The sequence below is a fragment of the Mya arenaria genome, chromosome 13 (assembly GCF_026914265.1).
Source record: "Mya arenaria isolate MELC-2E11 chromosome 13, ASM2691426v1".
Taxonomy (NCBI): Eukaryota; Metazoa; Mollusca; class Bivalvia; order Myida; family Myidae; genus Mya; species Mya arenaria.
The window spans coordinates 43,467,023-43,483,809 of record NC_069134.1 but is presented as its reverse complement, the minus strand read 5'-3'; the positions used below and the strand labels follow the sequence as shown (position 1 = coordinate 43,483,809).

Sequence of the window (16,787 nt, the reverse complement as noted above, 5' to 3'; positions counted from 1 at the left end):
AATGACAGTTGAAAGGCAATTTGATAAGGTGTGAAAAACTGTTTTTCATTGTTAACGCATGACCGATATTAGTTAATATGGGCATTTGAGATGATAATTATGAGAAGTTACTGATAAGAAGTTAATTGTGAGAAATTTAAATGAGTAATAAAAATATGAATAAAACACTACCATATTAATTCAACATCGGATTGAACAGTTTCCCGAAACCGACATCTTGTCACAAGATGCGCCAATCAACAATCCTTGATTTTGCGAAACTTAAATCTGACTAATTTCACAATATGTACTGTATTACAAATGTTGCTTGTTACGAAAATGTGCTTTTCTGTTAAAATAAACATTTCTATTTATTCATTTATTGTTTTTTTCTTTTACGTTTTACATTTAGTTTAAGACAAACTTTGAATATATTAGCGATTTCCACAACGCAACACATAATCGGTGTCTTGGTAAACAGTCTGTTTGACGACTTCAAACTTAAAATACACTGAAAGATATTTCATATCAAACTGGAAAATTGAGAATCGGGTCGTTCGAAACATCGGTTCCCTCGAGGTTTTGGCTCGGTCCCTGGCGATCGAGCGATCGCAGTTTTACTGTATTTCAATTTAAATGTTCTATGCCTTAAGTAGATGAAACTGCTGAAAATTTCCACTGATTTTACAGCTGATTGTTCCTGTGCAATAGTTTACATTGATCTCATACATTTAAATTACCACATGTGGTAAAGGCTCGTAAAGAACGCTGAAATTTGGTTACTCTTTTAATACTTGAATCAAGTGTTAATGTATCGATTACGTCTTTGAGTGATGCAAATAGTAATGAAAACGAACTGCTTACAGTTAAAAGAACCTGTATTCAAGAACGCTCCCATTTGTTTTGAGGGCGATAACCGTCCTTTAATAATACATTATTGATGCATTTGTGATCGGTATGTGTGCGCGCGCGCGCGCGCGCGCGCGCGTGTGTGTGTGTGTGTGTGTGTTGTTTATTGTCAGTTGGGCCTTAAACCAACTTTTAACATGGCTTTCGTTAAATATTTGAATACGTGGCGATTCCCTCGTTTCCATTGTGATATTAAATACTAAAAAAATACAACTCTGATTTCAATTACAACGAATTATGACATTTTTTCCTAGACAATCAAGTTAACATGTCAACGCATGCTGTCGATAAGATGCTGGCAAATTCCCAAGCGAGAGTAATTGCTGGTTATTTTCACAATTAAACCGGCACTTAAATATCTCTAAGCGTTTTCTAAGCTGCGAAAGTTCTTCCAATCAAAAAGAAGAAAACCTGTTTCTCAGAATCAATTTCTGTAAATGGTGTGCAGTCCTGCACTTGTACGAATGGCATGTGTATTAGATTTTAGCAAACAGGATAACGCCCTACGTAATCTTGGTCGTCATATTGCAAACACTATATAAATCAAACAGCATAATAAGAACCTGATCTTTATCGTAATTTTATCATTTTAGTCTCGTTAATAACAAACACACAGATGCAAAATATTTCAATATGTTTTAAATTATGATAAGACTAAAGACGTTGCAAATTATTTTGATCGGTATATCTAGTCTCCTTAGATTTATTCAGTTATGGTCACTACTAAATCGAACGGACTACAGAAACCGCCATTAGTACACTGGATACCCAGCCAAGAGAAGCATACAGAAGTAGACATAAATAAGGCGGCTACCAAATAAGAACACCAAATTGCTACCTCAACAAAGCGCTTCCCACATGAAGCTGTTGAAACAAATCATGTATTTAATTTGCTAAAGAAAAAAGCTTCAGAGGATTGTTTTCCGCTTTTAGTTTATTTTTACAAAATGTTGCATGACGTAGACTGATAAATTAGTCTCGTCATTAGCTAAAAAAATCTGAATAACATTGTAATATAATTTAAAGATAAATGCCATTTGTGGTGCAGTAAGGTGAAGCTCGTTTAGAGGACATGCAGTATGAACCAAATATTGGATACGCACATATGTGACGACGAACAACATGCTTAAGAATAGCTCATAAGTAGACATACAAATATGGCACGTTATAACTAAATGCCAAGTACACGGACATGGTCCAGGATGCATTCATTGAGAATGCTACATTTGGTTTACATTTTGCTTAAGTCTTATCAATGTAAACTATTAACAGTTGCAATACTTTCCCCTTAGTCAAATTACAGCAATCAGAAGAAAAAACAACATGAAATGTCTTTGAGATTAATATATTTTATGCTTGATTAAAATTATGCTAACTTACGACCTAGTCTAAACAAATGGATTACATGAACATGTATAGTTGTAATATAATTGAAACGCGAAAAATATCTTTTTTTTCAGTCTGAAGATTGCCTTACTATATGAAAATATATACAGAAATGAATAAGTAGCCTATACTTTATAAGGCATCGTTCAATATCTTATTTCTGCGACATCACAAAAATGTCTGGATTCAGTTAAAGAATAGGACCATAAAATACAATTATCCAAACAAGAGACCTCCAATCTTATTGAATAACGAGTTCCCTCATAAACATATCCTCCTTGTAATTATAGAGATAATTCTACACCAGTATGATCTATAAACCTCAAGTGTAATTGTGTTTTTCAGGGTCTTAGATGTATAATTTACATATTATCACGTTATGCGTCAGCTGCTTGAATAGTTAAAACTGAAATTAGATGTGAAAAGAACTGTCTTTAAAAACAGAAACGGGGTTAAGAGAAAATTAATAGCCTTTAAATGGAATACCTCGTAAGGGCCATTTCGTTACAAACAGACATTGCTATATATTTTCCGTCATATATTAAAAGCAAAGGCCAAGTCTACTGATTTTCTTTCAAGATTAATCCATTTCACACACAGTTTCAGTTAAAGGCATATTTTTAAACAGTATGGTTTATTGGGAACAAATAAAGAAAAACACGCTCAAATACATTTATATCCACAAACATTATAGATTAAAAAAATTATAATACTGAAAACAGTTTCAAATGTCCAATGAACAAGTATACGATATAATGTACGGTGGTATAAATAAATGAATAATGAAAGATTTTCAATTACCTTTCGCATCGAAAATTGATAATCAAAATAAATTTCTACAAATGCAACAGAAATGATGATTTTTTTTTGTATTATATAAATACAAATAATGTGCAATTTTATCAAAATAATCATATGGAAGGTTATGTCATTGAGGAAGATGACTTTTGCGATAAATTATTCATTAAGCCATTGTACAAAACTCCATTGCGAGGCAAAATAAATATGTTCTGTCGTACTAAAGCACATTAAAACATCTGTGTTTAGTTTCTTAAAATAGTATGAATTCTAACATGTCTAAGGAAATTGGTATTATAAGCACATTTTACACCTAGCGTGCATAAATGCAAGTCGAATATTTTAGAAATATTTCTGTTATTACAGAATTATGAGCTTTCGCTTGGCTTTGTTCATGAAATCTCACAAGAATCATGCACACATTTTGGTTCTTTATCATTTCTTTACACTCACACTGAGATCATCTAAAGACCGTTACCTTAATCTAATCAAAGCACTTTCGGTGCCGCAGGAACGTTAAGCAGGACTGGTATTGTTCTACAGAGTGGCAAAGAAGAGAGAACATCAGCAGTAAAACTTGTATATAACCATCGCAAATAGATGCTTTATGTTGAGCACCAGTAATTGGCAAGTACACCGAAGCAGACAAAGGTACTTAGGATGGAAACACTAATTTGCGTTTATACTTTTTAAATGATGTCATTACTTCTTGTTGTGTGTGTTTGATACTCTGGTGTTAGTCATGTACTTATAGTGATAATTTATTACTTTGTTTTTTAAAGCAAGTTTAGCAAGATGACTGGTGCCATCCTCAGTACACGGGATAGTTTGTATTCATAACGTATTTCAATAACTCTTTAAATTACGCTCTTAATGAAATGGTAAGAGATAATAACGTGGCTTTTTATTACTAAATTTTCATCATTGCTTGAATAAATCAAAGCAGAAAATAGCTTTACTATAAATATTTATTATATCGTGACGGTCAATCGTTTTAAATCGGTGGTAGCTTGACGTATTATATTGACCTCAAATCACATAGATATGGCATTTTATCAAAACAAGCTTGGCAAATAAGTTCATAACATTTCTCTTAATTTGCATGTAAATATTTCACTATTTAAATCCAACTACCAATCTCATTACTAATACCACTAGTAATATTTCATATCGTCACCTTCAATAACAGCTCGATTATGTTTATAACAGTTATATATCAGAGCCAAGTAAAACAATCAAATGTAACGTTACACTACTATGCATATATCATAAAAGTTCTGCTTATTTTGTAATACAGTAACAAATAATTAGATCTAAAAGAACAGATTCTTGGTAATATATACTTAAAGTCAAATTACGCTAAAATTAGCGGATTTGGCGGACAATAGAATGGAACCATAATATTTTGGAATAAACGTGGGGCTGCGGAAAAAAGATGCATTTGGTGGCAGAATTCCACAGACCATGGCAGAAATATAAAACAAAATGTACTAAATTAAGTAAAACATATGGATTTTTAGCTTATAATCAATCAACAATATCTTAATACACCAACTTGTGAAAAGGCATATTTTCACCAGATGAAAATTTATCAATTCATCAAATAGTAAATTGGCAGCTACAATAATTCCATATATACATGTATGGTCTGAAGTAAACAAACAATACGTCAACTCATAACGTGGTGACGTATCAGCAAATTACTCGAGATAAACATATGAAAACTTTATAAGAATTAAACTATGATTGAGTAATTACTTGAAGACAGTTAACACTAAAATGATAGAGAACAGCCCAGAGGTGAGTTAATCGCAATTGTTCTAGCGGTCAGTTTAGAAAATCCTAATCATTCATATTCATTCATGAACATTTCTGATAAGTCAAAAAAGCTAACTAGTAATATACTTCTCGTTGGTTTACGGAATTGTTACGTGGAAATACAACTATTTTCACTGGTTGGAAATCTTAGCCCGCTCTCACTTCAAAATCGAACGCTTGCGGACAGGGACATAATATTAACAACGTCATTTCTGAAACGATGTTACTTTTGCATACTTTTGGCGCTTTTCTGAAAGCAGCAATTAACTGTCATTTTATAGCCTTTGAAGGCATTTTTATGTGAAACCTCAGACAAAACCTTTTAAACAGGAATAAATTTACTGCACGGTAATCTTTAACCTGCTCCAAAATGCATGTTTAAAGTTTGTTTATTTTTAATTGCTGTTCAATTCCATTTTGGGGCGACCAATAACAAATTATCTGAGATGTCTGACGCTTCATTCACACCGCGCGTTGCCGTAGTACAGCTAAACACATAATATGTTTGCTTTCATTGAGGACATGTAAGCAAGATATTATTGACTTATAATTTGCTATATTGTTTCATCGTTAGGACGAGCAGTAGACGATATATTGATCAGGAAGCCGTGTTTGCAAATGCCGATCCACATGCTGCTCTCGGTGAATGGCAATATTGCTTATTAAAAAAAGTCATTTTTGTATAACTTACATGCATTGTCTATAAGTTTAACTTAAATACATTAAATACTGTAAAGGGCATGCATTTTTTGATGAAATATTACGCTAGGTAATCCAAACGAGCGTGATCTTATGAACATATTCGTGAAGCCATTCTTAGTTTTGTCTCAAATTTCGTTCAGTAACCTTTCCGAACAGTAAATGTTAATAGTAATATATTAACAGACAGTAAAAACATTATGACGTCGAATAACGCGGCATTTTAGGTTTGCTATAAAGGTCACACCTTGCATATTTTTTGGTATTTACGTTTTTCATATTGATATTTTTAAGATTTATTTTTAATTTAAGAAGGCGTTATTAAATTAACCACATACAAATAGCTATGCTTGTTTGTCTAGGTTGCATTAAAAAGACAATCAGTAAGCGTTTCCCTAGAATTCGTTATACAAAATAACTGTTTTGTTTGTTTTGATGACGGATAAATACAAATACAGAATATTAAATCACGAAGTATCTATCTTTGCCGGCTTTAAACATCGTCGTGTGTGCGGTCAAAATGTGATTTTGTTTTACAGTGAGAAGACGATTGTTGTAAACGGCAGTGCTTTTTTATCTTTTTTTGTTCTTGTTTTTTCCAGACAGTAATATCCTCTTGGTTTTGAATGACGCTTGCAATATGATCCTCTCTCACGTTTGCAGGAACTATCTGACACCAGCAAAGATCATAAATGCCAATTCACGTAGTTTTTTCTTACATTCATTTTCCCTTTTAAATCTAAAGAATTTCCGACTGGGTGATATGTTTACTAGATTTACGTCTAGTTGCATAACTGAACTAAAGAGTAGAACGTTTTTTCCTAAAAAACGAGGTATTGTGTCAAACTAAGTGTAAAAGCAAGTTTAATACCGTTTACACTGACATTTCTACGTGGTAACTGAATTGATAACGAGTTCAGGGTCGAAATATATTGGCATAGCGACATATTAGTGCCCCGGCCATAACTATCATAGACATGACGATATACTTACTACAGAAATATCAGAATAGTAGAAAATGTCAAGTGTCAGCCTTCATAGTTTCTTAATGTCAATGCAGTTTTGATGTAATTATCTACATTTAACAGTTTTCTAGTTGATGGTGATACTAATAAAGACTTTAACATAATTACAGAAGGCCATGATGTATTGAAGATAACACTGGTTTAATTTTCCGCATGATGTTTTGTATTGTTGCGGGTCCCTCCTTGTCTGTTGTGCATATGGAACTATATAACAAAATATATATTTTCAGGATATGGTCCAGGATGTCCCCTCTATATTTAAGATTGAGAAAGCTACTTCGGATTGATATTTTGTTTATGTCTGAGGAATGAACATTAATTATAGGTGTTGTACTTTAGATTAGTCCAAAAACTTCACTCAGAGAGAAACAAATCATCAATATCTCAGAAAATTAATATGTTTTTGCTGGAACTAGAACCTGCTGTCTTCCAGCCGGAAACAACATTGATTCATTAAAAATGATGAAGGGAAATTAATTGTGTACATTAGACGAGGCTTTAGTTGCATTTTGACTGCTTGATTTTCTTTCTGAAAAGTGTTGTTTTAAGACATTTTAAATTGCAGTATCTGACTGTGTCCATTACCGTCTGTGCAATTTGATGGGCAAAGTTTTCTCAGTGTTAAGGAACTAGACATCACTTGAAGTATACCAGTTGGATTACTTCCAAACTACCTTTTAACTGAACATGATAAACTTGTCTTAACTTGACTGAAGAAGACATATATATGAATTAAATTTATATAAACTGTTTCCTTCGAACGAGTGATTGTGTAAAATATTCAGGGGAAACCTTTATCATTTCATTCGAAACAATGATATAACAATTCAATGGAAAACACATGCAATACAAATTGAACGAGAGTTCTTGGTACTCAACTTTAATATCTAAATAGCTAAGGTACCACTTTAAGATAAATAGTAACTTCGGTAAATGTGCCAAATATATTGAATATTGACCAGGGCAATGGATACTATTTCCTGTTCATTGTACAACAAGTATAATAAGGTATATGAATTGTTTCATTTGTTTTCTTCAGTTTATGCAACAAGACAGACATCATAAGCGCTTTTCCTTGTCTTAATTATTAAAGAAAAAACGCACAGTTAAATATCACATTGTGATACCTACAAAAAAAAGTTTGTTGGCAATAATTGTGGTGTAGGGCAAAACCGAAGAACCTGGACAACCCCGAGAAAACCCACTTGACCAGTTTGGTGACAACTAACCAAACCCACATGCGACCAAGCAGGGAATCGAACCCGAATCGCCTTCATGCGAACCAAGTGCAAGTGGAACTTCTGCATCAGCGTGTAGCTATGACTTATTAGTGTATAAAGGTTACCAATATATTGAGTGTTTAAATATTGAAATCTTTTCCCCCATGTGACCGTGACCTTTGATCCAAAATTCTGCATTGGTCATCTACTCAATATGTCTTATCACCCTGTGAAAAATGGGAGCATCACAACATGCCACATTATGTATCTCGCATTAACTGTTGTTTGGAATGCTTGACGTTTTCGTAAGTTTTTACCTGGAAGTGGATGGGTATAGGTTATGTACGAAAATTTCAGAATACTTATATTTTGATCATGTACACATATTTATTAATACACGCCATATCGTTGATCCTTACATTCATATATGATATCGTTGATACATACATTCTATACGGCGATGCCGACTCTTGTGTTTTGTGTCTTGTATAATAATTAGTGTGAGTTAAGTTATTTTATTACGAGTGGTCGCGCTGCCTCTGCGCTGCCTCTGCCTGCTCCAACGACTTATGAGCAACTTCGTATTAAATGAACAAAATATATTTATATGTTATACAAGTGTTTTAACAGAAACAATGTTTAAATAACCTTTATCTGTAAAAAAGGATAAACCATTGTATCACGTGTTGTCCAGCTAATGGGTGTCATTTCAAAGGTTTAATGATCTTGTGGTTTACCTGACAGAACCAAGATGTGATTATAAAAAGAGAAAATGCCTTTACACAGTATCTGTTTAATTAATTTACGTGTAACGTTCTGTTTTTAATTTATTGATTATCTCGCTGTAAACAAGCCCTTTGCTTTTGTTTGCTGAAATCATAGAACATTCGTCTGGAAGGAAAAAACAACATATGCTTTAAATGTCGATTATATCAGAAATTAAGCACAAAACGACCTATTCCAGTTGTCGTTGTATAGCAACACGCCCTGACAAAGTGCCTGCCGTTCCCTTTGTCGAGCATGCAAACACACCTACTGTGTTTAATTTACTCATTCGCTGTTCCTTTTTTTATATCGCACTTAACTACGTAACATTCACAGTATTCACTCTGATATTGCATGGGATTGGTTAAGTGTTAATTATGTATTACATTAATATCTGAATTCCAGGTACATTCGAAATAAGAGAATACTGTTATCCCCTTGTATACATATCAACTCCGTTATTTCACAGACTGAGTTGAATATTATTATGACATTGAACAGTTTTGCGTTTTATACTTATTATCCAGTCATGTTATCAAACCTACATTTATTGTATTACAACAGGGATAAATCATTTTAGGTTTGCGTTTTTCCAATATTTTCATGCTGGAAACATTTTTATGAAGTGCGTATTTTTATCTGAGGGTTTCCATATTTATAATTACCAGCACTCACTGACCTTCGCTAGTCATGCTGTATGTTTTTATGCCATTTTTACCGAAAACGGAATATCCTCGAAACACACTGTTTTGGTCACTACACGTCGTCAAAAAGGCGATTTTTTTTTTAAAAGGAAAATATTAGTTTCTAATCAGATGGGCTCAATTTCTAAAACAACTTGGATGTTTTGGTCTGGTAAATCGCATTGAATTTCGAAAAAAATAACTGCCCTCAGGTGAATGCCAACTAGCTTCTTTAATCAGGAAGGTCAATGATAATAACATTCTCGAAGGTTACCAAAAGCAGAAATGTAAATTTCGAAAACGATTTAAACCAATGACAGATAACGCACTTTATACTCGTGGAATCTAGCTGTTATCATCTATTTAATAAGTTAACGAGCCTACTAAAAATATATGAATCCTTTTAAAAAAAATAAAGAAACGGAAACAATATTGTTATTGCAAGTGTTTTGTATTGCAACATTACCCGCACACAAAGCGTGGTAGCTAAAAATCAATGTTTTCGGTTTAGTTTTACACATTCCTTTCCAACAAAGACTATTTTAAATGATACCAAACTCATAAATAAGCATCCTCATACACATTACCTAAATGTGTTGAGTTGCATGTCCGCTTGCAGTCTCGAAACCATAGTTATGTTTTCTACATGCTCGATAACTGCAAATGATTGTTTCACGCATTTGAGTTATTTTTACACATTTTTTCCTGACGCAGGCAAATTATCACAACGTTCTGCAATTATCAGAACACTCCTTTGAAAAAGAGAAACACGCACGCATGCTATCAAACGGTTTATTTCCTCTTTGAACTTACAAAACGATAAACTTACAATACAACTCCTTTAAAGAAGAAAGCAAATCAATGTAGGTAATGATTGTGTTAGTTCGCTCGATCCACTAGATTGATAAGACAAAACTTTCCAGCCTAAGTAAAATTCCACATTTTCAAAGCCTATCCTGTAAGATTACAAACAAGATGTCTTGTTACCATGTTATTAAGTAGATCGTCTTCTAAGGACCATTTAAATGAAATACCTTTAGCATTGGATACTGGTTGAAGCTTTTGTTTGATCGAATATCAACAACTCGAGCAACTTTGTTTAGGATTGAACACAATTTAAAGATGACTAAATAAGTTAAATGAAGCGCGATGGAATGAGGCCAATGTGTTTTATAGGATGTCGTTTGAAAAACAATATTCACAACGTAAACCCTCCGTGCAAGATTGATGACACGAACCACACGAACAAAACAACGGGTTAACACGCTATTAGGAACTAAACTGTTCTATGCAGAGCTTACCGTCATTATCATATTTCAGGGAACAATCAAGAATATCAAAACACGGTTTCAGTTATAAAACACAAACAAGTACACTATCTAATATAAGAAGTTCTCATCTTATTAAACAACTTTTTCCTTCTTGCCAATATTTCCCAAATGGCTTCAGAGAGAAATATACACTTGTAGGAACTATTAACGTCGCTTGTAATTTCTCGGGATCGCGCTATCTCTTAAATTTACAAATTCTGTTCCCTGCGGAATTGTTCTTTTCCATACGTCTTGCTGCTTTAATATTTAAAACTGTAAAATGTGATAACTCTAGGAATCTTTCCTTTCCTAATATCAGAACTGTCCTGTTCCATGCCATTCGGAATCATCGGATCTTGAATCACAAAATAGAATATTTATAGTTGTGCATTTCTTGCATCCGCTGAATTTTTGTCTAATTTGAATGGTTTTGGTGTGCCAGAATGTTATATTTGATAAAATGGCACATGGTGTTTAAAAGGGTCTAGCACTACCCTAATTAGTGCCCATGAGAAAGAAAACTGAAGTCTTCGTAATAGATTGGTCGTGGAATATTTTTCGTTTGTTATTTATTAAGTATTAATTATATTTTGTCATTGTTTTCAATGAATTCTGCACAATTGAAATTACTTCTGTTCCTTGAATGTTTCGACAAAGTTTAATATGCGCGTAAAAGTATTTACACATAAGTTCACACTAGATATACTCGGAATACACACATAAACACCTTGTGCATGACAATAAACACCGTCCATTATCGAAACACATTCAATTTGTTTTTAATCAATACACGTGTTTTTTCAATATCAGAACATAAATACAGTTACTTGTTTGCAAACAATGGTAATGTCAGTTAACACGGTATCTTGGGATAACTAACGCTAATAGAGAAAAATCATAAGCGATATTTTACTGATGTATAAGACTTTCATTGTCATCGATTTTATGCACAATATGTGCATCTAAAAATAGCAATTATGTTTGCATAAATATAATTCAAATTATTTGCTAAGAAATAGTTTTACTTAGCTACATGATGCCGTTTCTAAGGCATTCGGATACATTTGCATGTCACCGTTATCAAGGTCACGTGATTTTATTCATCACGTGACGAGATCTCGCGATAGTTCTTTCTCTTTGGCGATACTGTAGCGGCCGCTACAATTCAAAAACTCTCCCGCCCACCACATCCCATCAAACGTTAATATATGTGATATGTTATACTCGAACGATACCATTAAATGACTCGATACTGCCGTTATAGTTTATCGTTTCAGTTGGAACCTCATGGGGATAGTCCACCTGTCATTGTACACCACAACCAACAAAAAACCTGGATGGCTGCATGTGTCTATTACAAGTCGCCCTACCGCAAGTGTTGGCCCATGACGTTAGCTTTGGAAGGAATGCTAAATACGCAAAAGGGACTCGCCATCATTCGTTACAATAGCTAAGAACTTGTCCATGCAGAAGTACCGTCGCAAGTACAGGGTGTGCACTGACAGTGTGTGTGCGAATCATTCGATAGTCTTAAATGCATTTCAAACGGGTGTCTATAAAACTGATTATATTGCAATTTGACTCAAAAAGTCTGTCGCAAGTGGCGTAAAATTCTGTCGGTTGGTTGACCGTTGGCACATAAATATTAATAAGTTTAATATAATAAATCATTTATTGACTATAAAATAATGACTACTGGATTTTTGACCTCTACCAGCGTTTAGCGTGGCTCCGGTCTCATGTCCTTTACAATGGTTTAGAGGTTACAGTCCACCAATTTTTGAGTTGCCTTTAGGCAAACTCTCTGGAGTCATGTTTGATACCATATTTCAGAGTTACACTATTTTTCGCGGACCCCTTGATTCAGGTAGAATGCCGCGCTGAAAGAAGTTCCATATCTATCATGTTTTTCACATGCATAGTTCAATTATTATGTGTGATGTGTCTTAATAAATCATTTATTGTGCGAGTCTGAAACTCGATTATTTACATTTTGGTCAAATGAAGGTATTAAAAATGATTTATCCTGTCTCGTAGTAATTTATGCTTTTACATATTGTCAGAGGGGTGAGCGCAAGACTGTGTTAAGTGTAAAGCAATAAAGAATGCACTTAGCACAGTCTTGCGCTCACCCCTCTGTCAAATTGTGCAGTACCGGGTAATAAAAGTAGTCCATTGAATTTCCCGCCAGCTTGTCAAAACCCGCCCAATTCTGTGGTACTTCGGCTAAAAGTAGTCCATGAATGTGAAGTGTCGGGCGTGCTATTTTGTTATTTCATTAAAATAAACGTATGGAAATTAAAAAAAATTAACGTCGAGAAACGTTTGTTATTATAAGTGATTTATATACAATTCATTTTGAATGTTCGACTAAAATATCGCGGAGGAATCGTCGCCAGCTTCAATCCGGGCTAACTCTTCTACAAACCACAAACTATATCTGGTAAGTAGCCAACTATAACAAATTGTTTTTCCTTCAATTTCTTATAGTATGTGTTGAGTATTTTACAATCATAGCAGTGCATTGTTATTTTTGTCTTGTGACATATCTGCACAATTTACAAAGCGTCCGAAGTCAGTCATTTTTCAAAAACTCTGGGCATCGTTCAACAACACCGGAGCCTGCCATTTTGTAAAATCTCGGCCCTCGTTCAACAACAACGAATCGACAATCAGCAGTTCCGTTTGCATGCACTTGAATATATTGTCATTCACTTGAGTTTTCTTTTTATCGTAGGTTATTTATGTTTGATGTTCTCTGTGCATTTTTAAACAAACCATTTTTGCACAAATTACGTGAATTCGACTTCGGAAAAACGATCCGTCTTCGTTCATTTTAGCATGCATGGAATAATTTCGTAACCAAGCCTTATGTTTATCTCGGGTTATATATGTATGTTGTATTCCGTGCATTTCTACTTAACGTTACTCGAGTGCGCATGCTAAATTTAGGTTATCAATGATAATATCATTTTACTGCGCTATTCGCCCCCACCACCATTATCAAACACGTACATTTGGGATTTTTTTATTGATGTTCACACTCACAGACATGTATTGAATTGACATATTAAAGACTGGTTAAAAATCAATTAACATTTTGTTTACATCAAGAGTTTGATAATCAATAGTTTGAGGTGTTTGGAATATTGGATACATTGTTAAAATATTGTAAAGCAAGTATTTGAGAAGCACTTGTGACTTTTTTCATCAAGTGTTTACATCACACGTGTTTGAATATTGGAAACGAGATTTTAATTGTTAAGTGTGTGTTTGATCAATAGTTTGATTTTAACTTTTTCATTTTTATTGGTCGAGCTTCTTTGATTCTAAGTCCTTTGGACTGCATTGAGCACAAAGTGTATTCTAAGTGTTTTCTCAAAGTGTATATATATAAAAGTGAACACTTAAAAATTGATTGCGTAATTGTTATACAAAGTATACCATCACCCATACATAGAGCTTATTGGATAGAGTGTAACAGGATTCGCCCTATGTGTCTGTCTAGCCGTACACATGTTCGTGTCTGATCCATATCTCCCGTCATGAATAAATGATTTTTTAAATTTTACAGAAATGTTAACCACATCCAAGATTATGTGTTGCAGGTCAAAGTTCAATGTCACAAAGCTTAATTGTCATATATTCTACTAATACAGCTAGTGACTTCATATTTGGCATGTAGGTGTACCTGATGGAGCCACCAATTTTCAGTGGTAACATTTGAAGGTCAAGGTCATCCTTCAATGTCAAAGGTCAACTTTTGAACTATTGCAGATACAGAATTGATACTTGACATGCATGTGTATCTCATTAAGTTGCAGATATTCATTTGTAACATAACACAGTCAAGGTCATCCTTCAAGGTCAAATGTCAAATTTATTTGTGACAAGACCCTTTGGGCGCATTGGTGTTTCAACTACACACTTTTATTTACCATCGCAAGGGTTACAATTTGACAGGGTAATAACTAACGTTTTTTTTTTGTGTGCAAATTTAATGCCCCTTTACAGGCAGACAAATGTTGGCATACATAAAAGATGATGATTGAAAATAAGCAATCAAAAACTTCTTTATGCCACATCAAAGATGTCGATGTTATTTCTCCTTGCAGGACAGCGTTGCCACTACAGTAATGGTGAATGACAAAGAGGTGAATGTGCGGACCATCACGGTGGAGGACCGTACTGGGAAGGTGAAAGTCAGCCTGTGGCGCAACATTGCAGCAGAGCCTGTGGTGTTGGGGGATGTTGTTGCCATCACCAATATTGTTGTCAACAGCAAGAGATATAACAATGAGGAATCCCTGTCGTCAACACAATTTACAAAGATAGAGGTAAATGCTATATCTTGGAACATACAAACATACATGTACTCGAGCAAAAGTTCCTTTCCAAATCCTCTGATCTACCTAAACTATTTGCAATGCACAGACTTGAATTTTAGCATGAAGGTGCATCTCAATGACCCACACATTTTGAGGGTCCACTTGTCAAGGTCACATTCAAGATGTAAAATTGCCATTAACTTTTCATCCATTTGACAAACTTCATATTTAACATGATATTGCATCTCAGGAAGCCGCTCATTTTTTTAGCGGCCATGTTAAGGTAAAGATGTCCCATCAACATCAAGCGTTTCATTTATGAAATGTTTATACTACCCCTGGCAATTACGCATGCAAACTATTTCGATAGTGTATTTGTCCCATACTCTAACTTAAAAACTACTTGAAAGAATTAAAGGAATTGAAGGAATTTGATTGAAACTTGCAACTTAGATAGATAGCAATGTGAAGTTGTGCACTTTGCAAGGGTTATAACGCTTGGTCAATTTGTTGCAGAGTTATCTCCCCTTGTTCCATAGTTTAATAGTGTAAACTTTGTCCAGAACATACTATGACAACTACTAGATTATATTTGATAGAGTTTTAAACAATGGTAGAGCTCAATTAGAGGAAGTACAGTTTACAAATACCATAACCCATGTTTGCTTAATGACAGAGTTATTTCCCTTTGTTACTTTTTCTTGTCCAGTGCATAACTTGAAAACTACCGGATGGAATTTCATATACTGCATACAATGGTAAAGCTCAATGAAAGGAAGTGCAGTGTACAAGAACCATAACCCCTTTATGCTTAATAACGGAGTTATTCCCTACTTTATTTATATAGGTTACTGACATGCCAAACACCGAGATGACGGCCACCATTCTAGGACTTGACCTGGGTGATGTGGAATCCCAGTTACTCACAGAACAGGATGGAATCTTCAATGTATCAAACGAAGTGCTAGTTGCAGCCTTTCAGTGTCAGTTGGAAGACATTACAGCCAAACTACCAAAAACACTGAATTTCATAGCCAAAGGACAGTCTGTGGTCACCTTTAATGAGTGAAAAATCATGTTCAAAGTTTATAGTTTAGAGATGTTTACTTTTCATACACTGGAGCATGACAGTCTGTGGTCACCTTTAATGAGTGAAAAATCATGTTCATAGTTTATAGTTTAGAGATGTTTACTTTTCATACACTGGAGCATTCATAGTGTTGCCTGTTATATCATTCCATCACCAAGAATTACCAAACTTGCTAGCTCTTGACCTGGGTGGTGTGGAATCAAGCTTAGTCACAGAACAGGATGGAATCTTCACTAAATCGAACGAGGATCTAGTTATCACCTAGGATTACCAAACTTAGTGTGAGGATGCATATATTGAATGCAGCGTTCCACTTTCATCAGTTTCATGTCCTTCTGACGTTGACCTTTACATTTGATCTTCATTATTTAGAGTAATATTCTTGATGAAAATTCACTTTAAAACACACAAAAATCTATCTTTGTCTGTTAGAGGACATTACCTTTCTGTCATTGATGTGACAGATTGATGCATTATTTGATGTGAAAGTGGCGTATTTTACCTATTATAAAAGTCATTTGAATTCAATTTGAGAATTTTATTTCTCATAGTTCCTGCCCACAACTGTCAATCATTATGTGAACCACCAGCCGCGTTTCACAATTTTACTTTAAAGGTACCAGTATGAAACAAGAGCAGCAATGTTCCAATCAACCTCTTGTGTAATTTTTAATTGGCCAATTGTAAAGCACGCAACGGTTCGTAAACTAATTTACAATCTGGGGTGGGAATCATGAGGCATTAAAATCCTCACACTTTATTCATTTTGGTGTAATT

The 16,787-nt window shown here is 34.3% G+C and overlaps 1 protein-coding gene across 2 annotated transcripts; it reads left to right on the top strand.

Annotated features, from left to right (window-relative positions):
* Nucleotides 1–12,726: 12,726 nt before the first annotated feature.
* LOC128214480 (uncharacterized) lies at nt 12,727–16,438 on the top strand. 2 transcript variants are annotated; one of them, XM_052920968.1, is made up of 3 exons: nt 12,727–13,035; nt 14,708–14,929; nt 15,768–16,438. In XM_052920968.1, exons 2-3 carry the CDS (start codon nt 14,729–14,731, stop codon nt 15,987–15,989), a joined length of 423 nt encoding a protein of 140 aa, XP_052776928.1. In that variant the 5' UTR covers nt 12,727–13,035; nt 14,708–14,728; the 3' UTR covers nt 15,990–16,438. The 2 variants fall into 2 exon arrangements, with proteins under 2 accessions (XP_052776928.1, XP_052776927.1); XM_052920967.1 differs by lacking the exon at nt 12,727–13,035 and having other exon boundaries at nt 13,962–14,929.
* Nucleotides 16,439–16,787: the final 349 nt, after the last annotated feature.

What these genes read in the sequence shown, in the direction of transcription:
- LOC128214480 (XM_052920967.1), top strand. Translation starts at nt 14,669, where the DNA reads ATGCCACATCAAAGATGTCGATGTTATTTCTCCTTGCAGGACAGCGTT. An exon ending in CACAATTTACAAAGATAGAG is followed by an intron (nt 14,930 to 15,767) that starts GTAAATGCTATA and finishes TTATTTATATAG; the next exon opens with GTTACTGACATGCCAAACAC.